The 18,019-nt window shown below is 45.1% G+C and overlaps 1 protein-coding gene across 1 annotated transcript in view; it reads left to right on the top strand.

Moving 5' to 3' along the window:
- LOC137305077 (tenascin-X-like) overlaps positions 1-18,019 on the top strand; it is a 152,094-nt gene that overhangs the window by 82,316 nt on the left and 51,759 nt on the right. Inside the window, 6 exon segments of the mRNA XM_067973854.1 lie at positions 191-490; positions 2,806-3,105; positions 4,494-4,793; positions 7,989-8,276; positions 11,253-11,552; positions 16,162-16,443. Of these exon segments, the coding sequence (XP_067829955.1) occupies positions 191-490; positions 2,806-3,105; positions 4,494-4,793; positions 7,989-8,276; positions 11,253-11,552; positions 16,162-16,443 (1,770 nt within the window).

Below are 18,019 nucleotides of genomic sequence, written 5' to 3'. Positions count from 1 at the left end.
GCGGTGTTAGACTCAAAGTTCTCTTGTTCAATCGAAGACCTTGAGACAAGTAAAGCTTTTATCCCTTGCCAGAGCCTTGACTTAGACTCCGAACCCTACTTGTTTGATTTTGCTTTTCCATATGTTCCTCTGTGTGTTCCCAGCGGGCGGTCGCTCGGTTGTAAATTCTCACCTCTAATTTTGCTTTTAGCATCAACGGACCAAGTCAAAATCAAACCGAGTGGAGTGAGCAGACTGGGCAACCTCTCCGTGTCTAATGTCACGACGGACTCCCTCGGACTGTGCTGGAGTGCGGAGAAGGTCTTTGACTCCTTCCTTGTGCAGTACGGAGCTCAGGGATCTGAGGAGGTGCAGAACCTCACGGTAACAGGCGAGGGACGCTCCTCGACCATCACCAGCCTAAGGCCCGCCACCAAGTACACGGTCTATGTCTACGGCCTTTCTCGTGGCCAAACCACAAAGCCACTGACCGCTGTGGTGACCACCAAAGGTATTGTCCACCCCACAAGGCATTCATTTCCGTTTTCAACAAAGGAACTGCTTTCGCCCTTCTCTTTCAGTCCTTCAGTTTTCTTTCTGAAACCCTTGCATGTCAATACTGTGGGAGACAGACTGTTTCTTAAGCAATATTACAGAAACAGGCCATTCGGCCCAACTGGTCCATGCCAGTGTTTATGCTCCACACAAGTCTCCTCCCTCCCTACTTCATCTAACCCTATCAGCATATCCTTCTATTCCTTTCACCATCATGTATTTATCCATCTTCCCCTTAAATGTATCTACACTATTCACCTCGACTACTCCTTGTGGGAGCGAGTTCCACATTCTCACCACTCTCTGGGTAAAGAAGTTTCTCCTGAATTCCTAGGATATTGTCCTTCTCTTCTCACTATTTCCAGATACCGAACAGGAAATATTTCCTCTTTTCTTCCTGAGAACACCCAGGTAAGCACTGCAGCTTCCTGGGTTTCTCAAACCATGCCCGTGTCCTTGGAGAAAACGTAACTCACGATGGACCGGGACCTCAGCTCACCGTAAGATCACCTTGGATCCACCAGACCCACGGAGGCCTGATCTCGGTCCCAGCCACTCGCTCCGGCAATCGATGGCGTAAAGATTGGAATAAGCATGCTCGGAAACTCCTCTCATCTCCCTGCGTGACAGTTTTCAGCGATATGTTGCTCGTCTATATTTATATAACTCGTGTATAAATATATCTCCGATCTTCACATCCTCTCTGCATGAATCCTCCGTAAGGGAATGGTTTCTGAAGATTCTGAAGTTTTTGGCGCACTTTTTAAAGCTGTGAACTCATTCTCCATTTCAGAAACATGACCTGGCGGCCCTACTTTTCAACTGGTTTCTCTCTAGGGATGGAACTGACTTCCCATCTCCGTCAATAATATGGCCTCCTGGAGGTCAAATGGCCTGTGGACAATCCTACGGTTCACTGTCCGCATCTTAATCTATCCCTTCTTTGCTCTTTTTCTTTTGACTAAACAATGCAAAATCATCGCTGAGAACCATTTTGTGTTCTGTACCTCACATTACACGCTCCAAAGATGAGGCTGGGTAATGTGCTGCTTTGACTTGTTCAGTTTGTACTTTATTTCTATCCAAACGCAACTTTACTCTCTACAGGAGTAATTTTGACTTTAGGCGAGAGTGTAAAACGAACGATATTGGATTGGACCTCTCCCGACTTTTCCCTTCCGTTGACTTCAGTAGAAATGAAAATCGGGAGAGGTGTATAACGGGCATTCAATCCGATATCGTCCAAGTCAAAATTAACCCCCCCCTTACTTGTGGAACAATCTCCTTCTGAAGATCAGTTGGAGATTCTTTGAACCACAAGGTCTAAGGAACATACTTCAGTCTCTCGCTCTTTCCACCTTATTTAGAATTTGTGTCAAGTACATCAGGGATGTCCAAGCTTCTGTCTTTTCGTGGGCCGTGCAAGATGGGGTCGTGAGGACCATATCCAGGGTTTAAATCCCTGCTCCCCTTAATCCCCATGCATCTCAAGTTGCTGATACCAACAGATCTAGTTGTTCTGCTTATAATTTGTCCACCAGTGAGGTAACAGGGCTAAGACTAAACCTCCAGGGCCCAAAATTCAAATGGGACAAACCAGCGAGTAAGAAATCTAAGCACAAAGAGGACTGACCTGAGCTTTGAAGGCAGGATTGCCGAGGTTCAGGGGTCAAGGGTTGGACTATCCCTGATGTAATTCTTTCCAGCTACATTGGTTTCACTTGTTTACAAGAGTTATTTCTTCACGAAATGCACGTAATGTCGAAAGCACAGCTTTTGGGAGCAACAGTGAGGTGGGAAAATTCACATTTTATCATGGAGTAACTTTCACCACCAGCCGCCATTGTTGATTAGAGTCCCCCTCTGACTTGGCCCGGACGGGGACCTCTTGGGTCTAAGGGATGGAGATGCGAGCTATTGGCCAGGCATTTCCTCAGAGCTGCTCCCGCCATAAGTAACGGCGGATAAACGGGAGCAGCACTGAGGAAATTCCCGGCCGTTACCTGGGAATTTGAGAAATCTCTCTGAATTTGAACCTCGGTGACAGATGGGCTCCAGTATTAAAGGCTGTAGTGAAAAAACCCCGGTGGGATCTGTGGTCCAAGGAAGGAGCTCAAACTGAAATAAAGAAGCCTTGTTCTTGCCTGATTCTCCCTTCTAGGTCAAGATCCCAATCCCACGATATAATCCTTGGGCATAGAATGGGACCTCATCAAATGCCTCTCAGCAGTTGTTCCATTGGTAAAAGTTCACACCTATTTTCCTTTTTAGCTTCCACAGGTAAAGACAAAATAAAGCCAAGTAAAGTGACTAAACTGGAGAGTCTTTCAGTCTCTAACATCACAGCTGACTCTTTCCGACTCTCCTGGAGTGCGGAGAAGGTTTTTGACTCCTTTATCGTACAGTACGGAGTTCGGGGATCTGCCGATGTGCAGAACCTCACGGTAACTGGTGACCATCGAATGTCTCTCATCACAAGCCTGAGGCCTACCACCGTGTACACAGTCTATGTCTACGGGATCTCTGCTGGTGTGCGCACAAAGCCTCTGACCGCTGTAATAACCACCAAAGGTATTAATTTCAGCATCTTTTCTTTTTAAAAGCTACAAAAAAAATTGCCTTTTTCTTTCCAGAGACCCTGCTCGTTGCTATGGCGACTGTGTGGCCTGTGCCTTTAGAGAGGCCTGAGGTACAAGACGAGCTAAGAGACTCACTCAACACTAGGGCACCTTGAGCAGAGCCGTGGCTGCATTTACATAGAATTGCACAGAAAAAGGCCATTCGGTCCAACTGGTCTATCCCGGTGTTTATGCTCCACATGAGCCTCCTCCCTCCCCTCTTCATCTCACCCTATCAGCATATCCTTCTATTCCTTTCTCCCCCATGTGTTTATCGAGCTTCCCCTTAAATGCATCTATGCTATTCGCCTCTGTTAATTGTAACATGTGATTTATATCAATTAGTGTTAATTGTATTCAGGTGGTGCACATCAATTGGGGACTCTCTTGTATCCTTTTCATGTGAGAGCTTATCTAGGGTGTGTGTAAGAGGGAATCTCTGTGAATAAAGGCTTGGAAGCTACTGAAGACCAGGCTCTATTATTCGATCCTTCACCACCGGGCTATCCAATTTATAACAGCCTCAACCACTCCTCATGGGAGTGAGTTCCACATTCTCACCTCTCTCTGGGTGAAGAAGTTTCTCCTGAATTCCCTATTGGATTTATTAGTGATTATTTTATATTTTTGGTCCTTAGTTCTGGTCTCCCCCACAAGAGGCAACATTTTCTCAATTTCTGCGCTATCGAACCCTTCATAATCTTAAATTTAAATGTAATTTTATAAATGTTATAATTTTACAAACATAATTTTAAATTTACTGCAAGTAAGGTTTATCTTAAGGTTGGCCTTAAGGTTTATCTTATTGGTAATTTATTGGTGGGCCTTATTGGACGCTGGGTTTTTAGGTAAGTAAATAAATATTTGCTCTAATTGTGTATCTTTTGCATGAATCACATCTTTCAGGAAATGAAAAAATCAGTAGCCCGTGGACCTGAATTTCAGGGAACTCACCAGAATGTACGTGTCAGACACGCGTCTATCTATAGATATGAAAGATTTCACTTGCTTCTAATCTAATTGCTATTTTTGTTTCTGTGGAACTGTGAATCCAGAAGGAGTCTGAGCAGAAGGGCCCACAGGTTGAGATTGGCCCCGATGTTTTTGGTTTTCTGAAGACAATCATTCTCAGCGGGGGTTTTGTTTAAATTTTTTAAACGCTATTAAGAATTGAGTAATCCTTTGTTTTAAAATCCCTCCAGGGCCTCGTCCCCTCTCTCTATCTCTTTAGGTCGAGACCCCAATCCCACGATATAACCCTTGGGCATAGAATGGGACCTCATCAAATGCCTCTCAGCAGTCGTTCCATTGGTAAAAGTTCACACCTATTTTCCTTTTTAGCTTCCACAGGTAAAGACAAAATAAAGCCAAGTAAAGTGACTAAACTGGAGAGTCTTTCAGTCTCTAACATCACAGCTGACTCTTTCCGACTCTCCTGGAGTGCGGAGAAGGTTTTTGACTCCTTTATCGTACAGTACGGAGTTCGGGGATCTGCCGATGTGCAGAACCTCACGGTAACTGGTGACCATCGAATGTCTCTCATCACAAGCCTGAGGCCTACCACCGTGTACACAGTCTATGTCTACGGGATCTCTGCTGGTGTGCGCACAAAGCCTCTGACCGCTGTAATAACCACCAAAGGTATTACATTTTTTTAAAAAAACAAATAAAACTGCCATTTTCTTTCAGGAGACCCTGCTTGTTACTATGGCAACTGTGTGGCCTGTGCCTTTAGAGAGACAAAAAGATAACCTGATGTCAACTCGAGCTGAGACGCTCATTCATCCCAATTGAGCAATCCTTGTTTTCAAATCCCTCCAGGGCCTCGCCCCTCCCTATCTCTGTAACCTCCTCCAGCCCCTACACCCCTCCCTATCTCTGTAACCTCCTCCAGCCCTACACCCCTCCCTATCTCTGTAACCTCCTCCAGCCCTACACCCCTCCCTATCTCTGTAACCTCCTCCAGCCCTACACCCCTCCCTATCTCTGTAACCTCCTCCAGCCCTACACCCCTCCCTATCTCTGTAACCCCCTCCAGCCCCACACCCCTCCCTATCTCTGTAACCTCCTCCAGCCCTACACCCCTCCCTATCTCTGTAACCCCTCCAGCCCCACACCCCTCCCTATCTCTGTAACCTCCTCCAGCCCTACACCCCTCCCTATCTCTGTAACCCCCTCCAGCCCCACACCCCTCCCTATCTCTGTAACCCCCTCCAGCCCGACAACCCTCCCTATCTCTGTAACCTCCTCCAGCCCCACACCCCTCCCTATCTCTGTAACCCCCTCCAGCCCCTACGCCCCTCCCTATCTCTGTAACCTCCTCCAGGGCCTCGCCCCTCCCTATCTCTGTAACCCCCTCCAGCCCTACACCCCTCCCTATCTCTGTAACCTCCTCCAGCCCCACACCCCTCCCTATCTCTGTAACCTCCTCCAGCCCTACACCCCTCCCTATCTCTGTAACCCCCTCCAGCCCTACACCCCTCCCTATCTCTGTAACCCCCTCCAGCCCCTACGCCCCTCCCTATCTCTGTAACCTCCTCCAGCCCTACACCCCTCCCTATCTCTGTAACCTCCTCCAGCCCTACAACCCTCCCAATCTCTGTAACCCCCTCCACCCCCACACCCCTCCCTATCTCTGTAACCTCCTCCAGGGCCTCGCCCCTCCCTATCTCTGTAACCTCCTCCAGCCCCTACGCCCCTCCCTATCTCTGTAACCTCCTCCAGGGCCTCGCCCCTCCCTATCTCTGTAACCTCCTCCAGCCCCTACGCCCCTCCCTATCTCTGTAACCTCCTCCAGGGCCTCGCCCCTCCCTATCTCTGTAACCTCCTCCAGCCCCTACGCCCCTCCCTATCTCTGTAACCTCCTCCAGGGCCTCGCCCCTCCCTATCTCTGTAACCTCCTCCAGGGCCTCGCCCCTCCCTATCTCTGTAACCCCCTCCAGCCCTACGCCCCTCCCTATCTCTGTAACCTCCTCCAGCCCTACACCCCTCCCTATCTCTGTAACCTCCTCCAGCCCCTACACCCCTCCGAGATCTCTGCCCTCCCAATTCTTGCCTCTTGCCCATCACCAATTTTCACCGCCCCACCATAGGCAGCCGTGTCTTCGGCCGTCCAGGCCCTAAGCTCTGGAATTCCCTCCCTAAACCTCTCCGCCTCTCTCTCCTCCTTTAAGACGCTCCTTAAGACCTCCCTCTTTGACCAAGCTTTTGGTCGTTTATCCTAATATCTCCTTATGTGGCTCGGTGTCAAATTTTGTCTGTTAATCGCTCCTGTGAAGCGCCTTGGGACATTTTACTATGTTAAAGGCTCTATATAAATGCAAATTGTTGTAACAAGTAGTTAGAAATGTTCATTTAGTAAATTACTGGCGGGCGGTTTAGATTTTCTCTTGTTCTCTTGTGTTGCTTAGTGCAGTACCAAAATCAATAGGCGTCCACGACAGAGAACACAAGAACTGGGAGAAGGGGTTCAAAAGGTAGTTTGACATTGGGATGGGAGGGTCAGGACACTGGACAGATGGGCTTCAGTGATCTTACATAGAATTACACAGAATCTGCAGCACAGAAACACAACTGGTCTAGGCCGGTGTTTATACTCCACACGAGCCTCCTCCCACTCTAATTCCCTCTTCCCACCCTGCCCCCCCCCTCCCATATCCCTCTATTCCCTTCTCCCTCATGTCTGCATCAAGCCTCCCCTTAAATACATCTCTGCTTCACCCACTCCATGTGGCAGTGAGTTCCACATTCTCAACGCTCTCTGTAGAAGTTCCTCCTAAATTCTTTATTTGATCTGTTAGTGACTCTTTTATGTTCGTGCTCCCTTGCTCTGGACTCATGCACAAGTGGAAACAATTGCTCCACATCCACCCTATTGAACCCATTGATAATATTCGATAGGGTGGATGTGAAGAAATTGTTTTCACGTGTGGGTGACTGAGATCTGAATGGCCTTTTCTCATTCTTGGTCATTCTTGTGTTCTTATTTTGAGGGTCAGAGGTCTCCAGAAGGGTCATGTGATCCCACAAGAGGGTACCAGAATGGGCATTCTGGGGCCTGATGGTATTTCTACAATCCATAGGAGGCTATTCAGCCCCTCAAACCTGTTCCGCCATTTAATTAGATCACGGCTGATCTAATTAACTCCATCTACCCACCTTGGTTCCCTAACCCTTAATACCCTTACCCAACAAAAATTCATCAATCTCAGTTTTTGAAATTTTCAATTGACCCCCGGCCTCAACAGCTTTTTGGGGGAGAGAGTTCCAGATTTCCACTCCCCTTTGTGTGAAGAAGTGCTTCCCGACATCACCCCTGAACGGCCTGGCTCTAATTTTAAGGTTATTCCCCCTTGTTCTGGACTCTCCCCACCAGAGGAAATAGTTTATCTCTATCTACCATTTTAAATCCTTTAATCATCTTAAACACCTCAATTAGATCACCCCTTAATCTTCTATACTTGAGGGAATACAAGCCGAGTCTGTGTAACCTGTCCTCATAATTTAACCCTACAGCTAGATTCTACAACATGTGGGGGACTGATGGTGTTCTGAGATCTGTAGGTTAATCCAAGGTACTCTCTGACATTGCTGAACTCTCCCTGAAACTGAAAGCCAGTAACATCTGGGTTCCGACTGCTAAAGTGCGCATCGACTGGCCAAGTTAGATACGTGCTTTAATTGTAAGGCCTGAAGCCTGTTACTGTGAGGAATTGTCTCCCTTTTTGTTTAGGTGGAAATCCCTCCCGCAATTTTGCCTTTACAGGAATCAGTCGATTTAAATTTTAGCAACTGGGCCGGTTTAAAAAAAACAATTCTGTCTCTTTTTGATTTTAGCTTCCACAGAAACGGCGAGTAAAGTGATTAAAATGGGCCGATTGACGGTCTCTAACGTCACAGCTCATTCCCTTCAGCTCTCCTGGACAGCGGAGAAGGGCTTTGACTCTTTTATTATACAGTACGGAGTGCGGGGTTCTGGGGCCCGGCAGAACATCACAGTAAAGAGTGACCGGCGATTTTTAGTCATCACAGGCCTGAGGCCTACCACCAAGTACCTGTTCTATCTCCATGGTGTCTCCGGGGGTCAACGTCAAAAACCACTGACCGTTGGAGTAACCACAAAAGGTAGCTTTCACCAAACTGATGTATTGCTGCTTTCACAGGCGATTAGCTCCACCCTCGTCTCTTTTTTACCCCCCCCCCCCCCCCTCTCGTCAGTGTTGCTAAGTTTTGAAAATCGTTTGTTTCTGTTGCTTTTCCCTGAAACGGTCATGTGTCATGTTGGCAAATCACAGCAGGTTCCTACTTTTGACCTATTTTCACCTTCAACCTTTCCTCTTCAAGAAAATGGACAATAGTCCCTCTTCTTCTTTCCAGCTAGATTGCTGCTCTGCTGCGATCTCGCTCCCTTCTTGAATCACGCCAGTGCTGTTTACGGGACACATGAAGCCCACGCTGAGCTGGAGATGTCGGCCGACCACAGGAGTTGTCATTGCGCGCTCCACGCGTGGATTAAACCCCCGTTTCCCCCCCCCCCCGTTAGACAGTCAGCGCTGGCTATGGCTGCGAGCATGACCTATCTGCATGGGTGCTCATTTTCAAAGACTACAAATATTTTTATATCACTCATATATAAATATACACATCTGCCGTGTGTGTTTAACAGGAATCCTATCGAGAGCTATTCCTGAAGAATGTTGTTCTGTACTTGACGTGCGTAGAGCTGTGAAAGATTTCCTCAGTATGCAGAGCCTGTCACAGTGGGCCAGTTTGTCTATGTGTCCTGGTCAATGCCACCAGTCTTTCTGTTTAATGACGGCTTGTGCACAGATTTTATGTCAGATTTTCCATTTTCACCAAAGCTGAACAAAATGATTCCTGGAGGGTCATTTTGCACATTTACCCAAACAGGCAGGATTTTTTAGACCTCACGCAGTTAAATCCTGCCAGCGGTCTGTGTGAATCTGTGTCTCTTTGTCTGTCAAGCTTTCTATGTTGTCTTGTGGGTGATATACGGTCACAGCTATTTACACAGAGATGTAAATATCACTGCCTGTTTATCTGACGTTACGAGCAATCGATCTGCCGATTGCTATGATGGGAGAGGAGAGGGAGGTTAATGAGGCCAGTCGGAATTACTTGTTTTTAGGAGAATGGTTCCGAGTCGCCGATTTATTTCAGAAATCTCCAACAATCTGTTGCTGCTTCATTCTGAAGAATTCCATGAATCATACGTCCAACTCAAGTACTTCTGAGAATTGGAATATCATACAAATGTCTCCTGGGATTCTGGTATTGATCATCTGGGGTCTATAGAAGTCTTTTAAATGTTAGGATCTATAGAGCTCTTACACACTAGCATCTATGCAACTCTTGCACACTATGATCTATAGAACTCTCTTGCACACTAGGATCTATAGAGCTCACTTACACACTAGGATCTGTTGAGTACTCATGCACCATGGGATCTATATGACTGTTACACACTAGGACCTGTTGAGCACTTACTAGGATCAATAGAGCATCTTAAACACTAGGATCTATAGTGCACTTACACATTAGGTCTATAGAGCTCGCTTACACACTAGATCTATAGATCTCTTACACACTGGGACCTATAGAGCTCTTACACACTAGATCTATAGATCTCTTACACACTGGGACCTATAGAGCTCTTACACACTAGGATCTATAGTGCACTTACACATTAGGTCTATAGAGCTCTCTTACACACTAGATCTATAGATCTCTTACACACTGGGACCTATAGAGCTCTTACACACTAGATCTATAGAACTCTTACACACTGGGACCTATAGAGCTCTTACACACTCAGACCTATAGAGCTCTTACACACTAGGACCTATAGAGCTCTTACACACTCGGAACTATAGTGCTCTTACACACTAGATCTATAGAGCTCTCTTACACACTAGGACCTATAGAGCTCTTACACACTAGGATCTATAGTGCACTTACACATTAGGTCTATAGAGCTCTCTTACACACTAGATCTATAGATCTCTTACACACTGGGACCTATAGAGCTCTTACACACTAGATCTATAGAACTCTTACACACTGGGACCTATAGAGCTCTTACACACTCGGACTTATAGAGCTCTTACACACTAGGACCTATAGAGCTCTTACACACTCTGATCTATAGTGCTCTTACACACTAGATCTATAGAGCTCTCTTACACACTGGGACCTATAGAGCTCTTACACACTGGGACCTATAGAGCTCTTACACACTATATCTATAGAGCTCTCTTACACACTAGATCTATAGAGCTCTTACACACTCGGACCTATAGAGCTCTTACACACTAGGACCTATAGAGCTCTTACACACTTGGACGTATAGAGCTCTTACACACTAGGACCTATAGAGCTCTTACACACTAGATCTATAGTGCTCTTACACACTAGGACCTAAAGAGCTCTTACACACTAGGACCTATAGAGCTCTTACACACTCGGACCTATAGAGCTCTTACACACTTGGACCTATAGAGCTCTTACACACTAGGATCTATAGTGCTCTTACACACTAGATCTATAGAGCTCTTACAAACTAGGACCTATAGAGCTCTTACACACCAGGATCTATAGTGCTCTTACACATTAGATCTATAGAGCTCTCTTACACACTAGATCTATAGAACTCTTACACGTTAGGATCTACAGACCTCTCTTACAGACTAGATCTATAGAACTCTCTTACACGCTATGAACTATAGAACTCTCTTACACACTAGATCTATAGAACTCTCTTACACGCTATGAACTATAGAACTCTCTTACACATTTGGATCTATAGGGTTCACTTACACACTAGGACAATGGTGTTAATCTCAATTCTGATCCCACATTAGTGCAGCCTTCTGTGAATGAGTTAATCAGTAGCCTGTAAGTACCAAGCACGAATCGCTGTACTGAAAGGCCAGTTTGGGCCTAGTTAAAGGACCTTGTGCTCTGATCAGGCAATGTTCCTGCTCCCCAGGATCTAAACCCATGAGATTCATCGGTTGGATTTGTCAAAAGCCTCCCAGCCATCATTCCACTGGTAAAATGTCACGTCTCTTTTGCTTTTAGCTTCCACAGAGAAAGACAAACTGAAACTGAGCAAAGCAACTAAATTGGGCAGTCTTTCAGTTTCTAACGCCACATCTGACTCCATCCTCCTCTCCTGGACAGCGGAGAAGGGTTTTGATGCCTTTCTAATACGGTACAAAGTGCATGGGTCTGATGCTGTGCAGAACTTCACAGTGACCAGTGACCATCGATCTACAACCATCGCAGGCCTGAGGCCTATGACCAAGTATACAGTCTATGTCTATGGGCTTTATAATGGCCAACGCACAAAGGCTTTGACCAGAGTAATTATCACTAAAGGTACTGATTTCCCTTTTTTTTCCCAGTGGCACATTCTCACTCTCCAACTGTTCCTATCCATGTTGAACTAGAAAAGGAAAATACTTTCTATTCTCTGAAGTCTGACATTAATATAAAACTATATCATAATGCGTAGAAGTATGTATTTATGCAGCCATGTTTAACAAATAGTTTACTGGAAATCACAAGTGTTTTACATTATAGTTGAGAATTGATAATGTGAGAAAATTTAGGGAGAAGTACGGAAATCCTCTGACTGCGGAACGTTGAACACTGTACAGAATCCCTCATTGTACCTGAAATTACCTGCGGGTCACAAGGGACACGAAACATGTCTGCTCATTTCCTAAGTCATATACGGATCAAGAGACTTTCTTTCTCCACTGTTTAAATATTATTTAATTTTTCTTCTAGCCTTGCAGATAAAGACACTGTGAAGCCAGTTAGATTTACATCGAATTTACAGCACAGAAACAGGCCATTCGGCCGAACTGGTCTATGCCGGCGTTTATGCTACACACAAACCTCCTCCCTCCCCTCTTCATCTCACCCTATCAGCATATCCTTCCAATCCTTTCTCCCTCATGTGTTTATCCAGCTTCCCCTTAAGATTATCTATGTTATTCGCCTCATCTACTCCTTGTGGGAGTGAGTTCCACATTCTCACCACTCTCTGGGTAAAGAAGTTTCTCCTGAATTCCCTATTGGATTTATTAGTGACTATCTTATATTTATGGCCCTTAGTTCTGGTCTCCCCCACAAGTGGAAACAGTTTATCTACATTTACCCTATCGAACCCTTTTATTATCTTAAAGATCTCTATGAGGTCACCCCTCAGTCTTCTCTTTTCCAGAGAAAAGAGCCCCAGCCTGTTCAATCTTTCCTGATAAGTATATCCTCTCAGTTCTGCTTATCTTCCTTGTGACTCTTTTTTGTACCTTCTCCAGTGCCTCCAAAATTTTGTAATATGGAGACCAGAATTGTGCACAGTGCTCCAGGTGTGGTCTAACCAAGGTCCAAGTTTAAAATAACTTCTTTGTTTATCTATTCTGTCCCTCTAGAAATGAACCCCAGTGCTTAGTTTGCCTTTTTTTAATGGCATCGCTACTTTTAGTGATTTGTGTATCTGTACCCTCAGATCCCTCTGCTCCTCTCCCCCATTTAAACTCTGATTATCCAAGCAGTATGTGGCCTCTTTATTCTTCCCTTGATCCAAATATGACTTAGGAAATCAGCAGACATGTTACATGTCCCAAAAGCACCGCCCCATACTCACCTATATTGAAATTAATTTGCCAATTACACACTCATTCTGCAAGTTTTTTTATTGTCTTCCTGCATTTTGACGCATTCTCCCTTTTACATTAACTACATTCCCCCACACCCCACGACTTGGCCGTCGTTGTGCCTCTGATGTGACGGTCAGTTCTTTACTCTCCTGGATGGTGGGGGAGGGTCTTTGATTCCTTCCTGGGGCAGTGCAGAGTTCAGGGTCCTGAGGACAGGCAGAACCTCACGGTGACCGGTGACCTCTAACACCTCTTCCTCAGAGGCCTGAGGCCTCCTACCAAGTACTCGGTGTGTCTCCACGGCGTTTCTCGGGACCAGTGCACCCGACCATCGGCCAGGGTAGAAACCACCTCCAGTACTTCCAAAGGAATAAGTGATTCACTAACTTGGAAACTTATGCTACTCTCTGCTAAATTCGTGATCCATTGAAATGTTGCCCTGAAAGACTAAAATTCTGCTAAAAAACCTGAGGCCAACCTCAGACATTTGTCCCTTTGACCTGGACTTGTGTTACCAGAAATGTGTTTTTTCATTTGCGTATTTTGTGTTTGGGAACCTGTTCCTTCATTTCTCAGAATGGTTTATCAATCTTCTCTTTTCCCTCAAGGACTAGCTGTTGCCTGTTTTAGGGAATAATGGGGAATAATGGTACTGAGCCAGTTTTTGTACATTGATGTGTTTTTGGGACCACAACACCTTTCATTGGGCAGCGTCATAAATCCATAAATCCTCTTGCTGCCTCTTTCAGTTTCTTCCTCTGAGGTAGATTTTTCTATTATCTATCTGGGTCCTGATTGTGGCCCCATCAAGAACTGATGCAACACTTTCCAACCAGGTAAAAGTGCTGCAAGCTTTCTGTATATCCGAAGACTTGCCCTCTCTGTCTGGGCGTTTGTTTATGGGACTGTCTCTCTCTATTATATATTCGTTTCCGGTGTATAAATATATAGTTTCACAATCAACCAGGAAATGATTCTTCCCGTTCCATGTGATCTCTTCAATTCCCATTCCTTGTGATCTCTTCAATTCCCGTTCCATGTGATCTCTTCAATTCCCATTCCACGTGATCTCTCCAATTCCCATTCCTTGTGATCTCTCCAATTCCCATTCCTTGTGATCTCTTCAATTCCCGTTCCATGTGATCTCTTCAATTCCCATTCCTTGTGATCTCTCCAATTCCCATTCCTTGTGATCTCTCCAATTCCCGTTCCATGTGATCCCTTCAATTCCCATTCCTTGTGATCTCTCCAATTCCCGTTCCATGTGATCTCTTCAATTCCCATTCCTTGTGATCTCTCCAATTCCCGTTCCATGTGATCTCTTCAATTCCCGTTCCATGTGATCTCTTCAATTCCCATTCCTTGTGATCTCTTCAATTCCCGTTCCATGTGATCTCTTCAATTCCCATTCCTTATGCTCTCTTTCATTCCCATTCCTTGTGATCTCTTTCATTCCCATTCCTTGTGATCTCTTCAATTCCCATTCCTTGTGCTCTCTTTCATTCCCATTCCTTGTGATCTCTTCAATTCCCATTCCTTGTGCTCTCTTTCATTCCCATTCCTTGCGATCTCTTCAATTCCCATTCCATGTGATCTCTCCAATTCCCATTCCATGTGATCTCTTCAATTCCCGTTCCATGTGATCTCTCCAATTCCCATTCCTTGTGATCTCTTCAATTCCCGTTCCTTGCGATCTCTTCAATTCCCATTCCATGTGATCTCTTCAATTCCCGTTCCATGTGATCTCTTCAATTCCCATTCCATGTGATCTCTTCAATTCCCATTCCTTGTGATCTCTCCAATTCCCGTTCCTTGTGATCTCTTCAATTCCCGTTCCTTGTGATCTCTTCAATTCCCGTTCCATGTTATCTCTCCAATTCCCGTTCCTTGTGATCTCTTCAATTCCCGTTCCATGTTATCTCTCCAATTCCCGTTCCTTGTGATCTCTTCAATTCCCGTTCCTTGTGATCTCTTCAATTCCCATTCCATGTGATCTCTCCAATTCCCGTTCCATGTGATCTCTTCAATTCCCGATCCTTGTGATCTCTTCAATTCCCATTCCATGTGATCTCTTCAATTCCCATTCCTTGTGATCTCTTCAATTCCCATTCCATGTTATCTCTTCAATTCCCATTCCATGTGATCTCTCCAATTCCCGTTCCATGTGATCTCTTCAATTCCCGTTCCTTGTGATCTCTTCAATTCCCATTCCATGTGATCTCTTCAATTCCCATTCCTTGTGATCTCTTCAATTCCCATTCCATGTGATCTCTTCAATTCCCATTCCATGTTATCTCTTCAATTCCCATTCCTTGTGATCTCTCCAATTCCCATTCCTTGTGATCTCTTCAATTCCCATTCCTTGTGATCTCCCCAATTCCCATTCCTTGTGAGGTTTTCCGGTTTCTTTGTGCTGGGGAAGAATCTGAGGCAGCTTTTAACTTCTCGATTTATGAGCTAGTCGATGGCTGATATCCTTCACTCCTGTCGATTTTGACTGTGACTCATTAATGAACGCTCAGTATTGTTTTCTTGTTTTCAATCTTGTTTTCTATTCCACCATTGTTTTCTTCTGAGAATGAAAATAAACACCCAAAATGATTCTCCCTAACGGTGCAAGCTGCACGAATGTGATGGAAGAAGTTTTCCCGTACATTATAATCTCATTGTCATCATTTTTCATTCATTTTCCAATGGTGCAGGACGATATCTGTGGATTTGTTAAACTGGATTAAGAGGTTTCTACCATTTTACTGAGTTTGTCCCTGGGCTAGGTTTGGTTCCTGACAGTTTGAAGTAGTTATACACTAATGGAATCATAGAATCTTACAGCATAGAAGGAGGCTGTGTCAGCTGATTGAAAGAGCTATCCAATCAGTCCCACTCCCCTGCTCTTTCCCCATAGCTCTGCAAATTTTTCCTTTTCAAGTATTTATCCAATTCGCTTTTGAAAGTTATTGAATCTGCCTCCACTGAATTCAGTCAGTGAATTCCAGATCAGGACAGTTCTCCTCCTCTCCCCCTCTGCTTCTTTTGCCAATTATCATAAATCTGTGTCCTCTGGTTACCGACCCTCAAGCCAGTGGAAAGAGTTTCTCCTTATTTACTCCATCAAAACCCCATATAATTTTGAACATCTCTATTAAATCTCCCCTTAACCTTCTCTGTTCTATGGAGAGCAATCCCAGCTTCTCCAGTCTCTCCACATAACTGAACTCCCTCACCCTCAGGCTCATATCTGCTCAGGAGGATCTACTCTCTATTGTAACAAACAACTCATCCACTTGTTCAATTTATGTTTTTTTTTTATTTTTTATTAGCTTCCACGGATAAAGGCCCCGTAAAGCTGGGCAGTCTGTCAGTCCCTAATGTCACTGCCGATTCCCTCCATCTCACCTGGACAGTGGACAGGACCTTTGACTCCTTTTTGATACAGTACAGGGTCCATGGTTCTGAGGAGACCCACAATGTCACAGTCGCTGGTGGGCGTCGATCTTTCATCGTCGTAGGCCTCAGGCCTACTACCAAGTACACCGTCTATCTCTACGGGATTTCTGGGGCCCTTCGAACAAAGCCTTTAACCACTGTAGCAACCACCACAGGTACTATGAAGCAATCGGGTCCTTTTTACTGTGAAAATGTTTTTCTTTGTCAATCATTTTCCTGTTCCTTTCAGGTACACGTCTATACCCCGTGCAGTAGGCATTTACACGGTTGGAGTTGCTGAGGAAAGGCTGTGAATTAGCACAACAAATGTGCACACACGAGGCAACATTATCATAATTCATTCATGTGACCTCAATTTTAACAACAATTTGCATTTATATAGCGCCTTTAACGTAAAAACATCCCAAGGAGCGATTATTAGACAAAATTTGACGCCGAGTTACATAAGGAGATATTAGGGCCAGTGACCAAAAGCTTGGTCAAAGAGGTAGGTTTTAAGGAGCGTCTTAAAGGAGGAGAGAGAGGTGGAGAGGTTTAGGGAGGGAATTATGTGGAGAGATTGGAGAAGCTGGGATTGTTCTCCTTAGAGCAGAGACAGTTACGGGATAAATTTAATGGAGGTGTTCAAAATCATGAAGGGTTTTGATAGAGTAAATAAGGAGAAACTGTTTCCAGTGGCAGAAGGGTCGGTAACCAGAGGACACAGATTTAAGATAATTGGCAAAAGAACCAGAGGGGAGATGAGAACAATTTTTACGCAGCAAGTTGTTCTGATCTGGAATGCGCTGCGTGAAAGGGCGGTGGAAGCAGATTCAATAGTAACTTTCACAAGGGAATTGGATAAACACTTGAAGGGGGAAAAATTTGCAGGGATATGGGGAAAGAGCAGGGGGAGTGGGACTAATTGGATCGCTTTTTCATACTGCCGGCACAGGCACGACGGGCCGAATGGCCTCCTTCTGTGCTGTAAGATTCCATGATTCTAGGAATTCCAGAGCTTAGGGCTCCAGAGATTTACTAGAATGATTCCAGGGATGAGGGACTTTGGTTACATGCATGGATTGGAGAAGCTGGGGTTGTTCTCCTTGGGACAGAGAAGGTTGAGAGGAGATTTGATTGATCGAGGTATTCAAAATCATGAAGGGTCTAGACAGAGTAGATAGAAAGAAACTGTTCCCATTGGCAGAAGGGTCAAGAACCAGAGGACACAGATTTAAGGTGATTGGCAAAAGAACCAAAGGTGACATGAGGAAAAACTTTTTTTACACAGCGAGTGGTTAGGATCTGGAATGCACTGCCCGAGGGGGTGGTGGAGGCAGATTCAATCATGGCCTTCAAAAGGGAACTGGATAAGTACTTGAAAGGAAAAAAATTGCAGGGCTACGGGGATAGGGAGTGGGACTAGCTGGATTGCTCTTGCAGAGAGCCGGCATGGACTCAATGGGCCGAATGGCCTCCTTCTGTGCTGTAACCTTTCTATGATTCTATGAAGATCCCACGGCCACTATTTTGAAGAAGAGCGGGGGAGTTCTCCCCGGTATCCTGGGCCAAAATTTATCCCTCAACTGATGTCATTAAAACAGATCATTGCTGTGTGCAAATTGGCTGCTGTGTTTCCTACATTACAACAGTGACTACACTTTGGGACGTCCCGAGATCGTGAAAGGCTCTATATAAATGCAAGTTCTTCCCTTTTTATTGTGTTATAGCCCTATTTCTGACGCATACTCC

The sequence above is a fragment of the Heptranchias perlo genome, chromosome 39 (genome assembly GCF_035084215.1).
Source record: "Heptranchias perlo isolate sHepPer1 chromosome 39, sHepPer1.hap1, whole genome shotgun sequence".
NCBI classification, from domain to species: domain Eukaryota; kingdom Metazoa; phylum Chordata; class Chondrichthyes; order Hexanchiformes; family Hexanchidae; genus Heptranchias; species Heptranchias perlo.
This window is presented reverse-complemented; position numbering and strand designations above follow the sequence as displayed.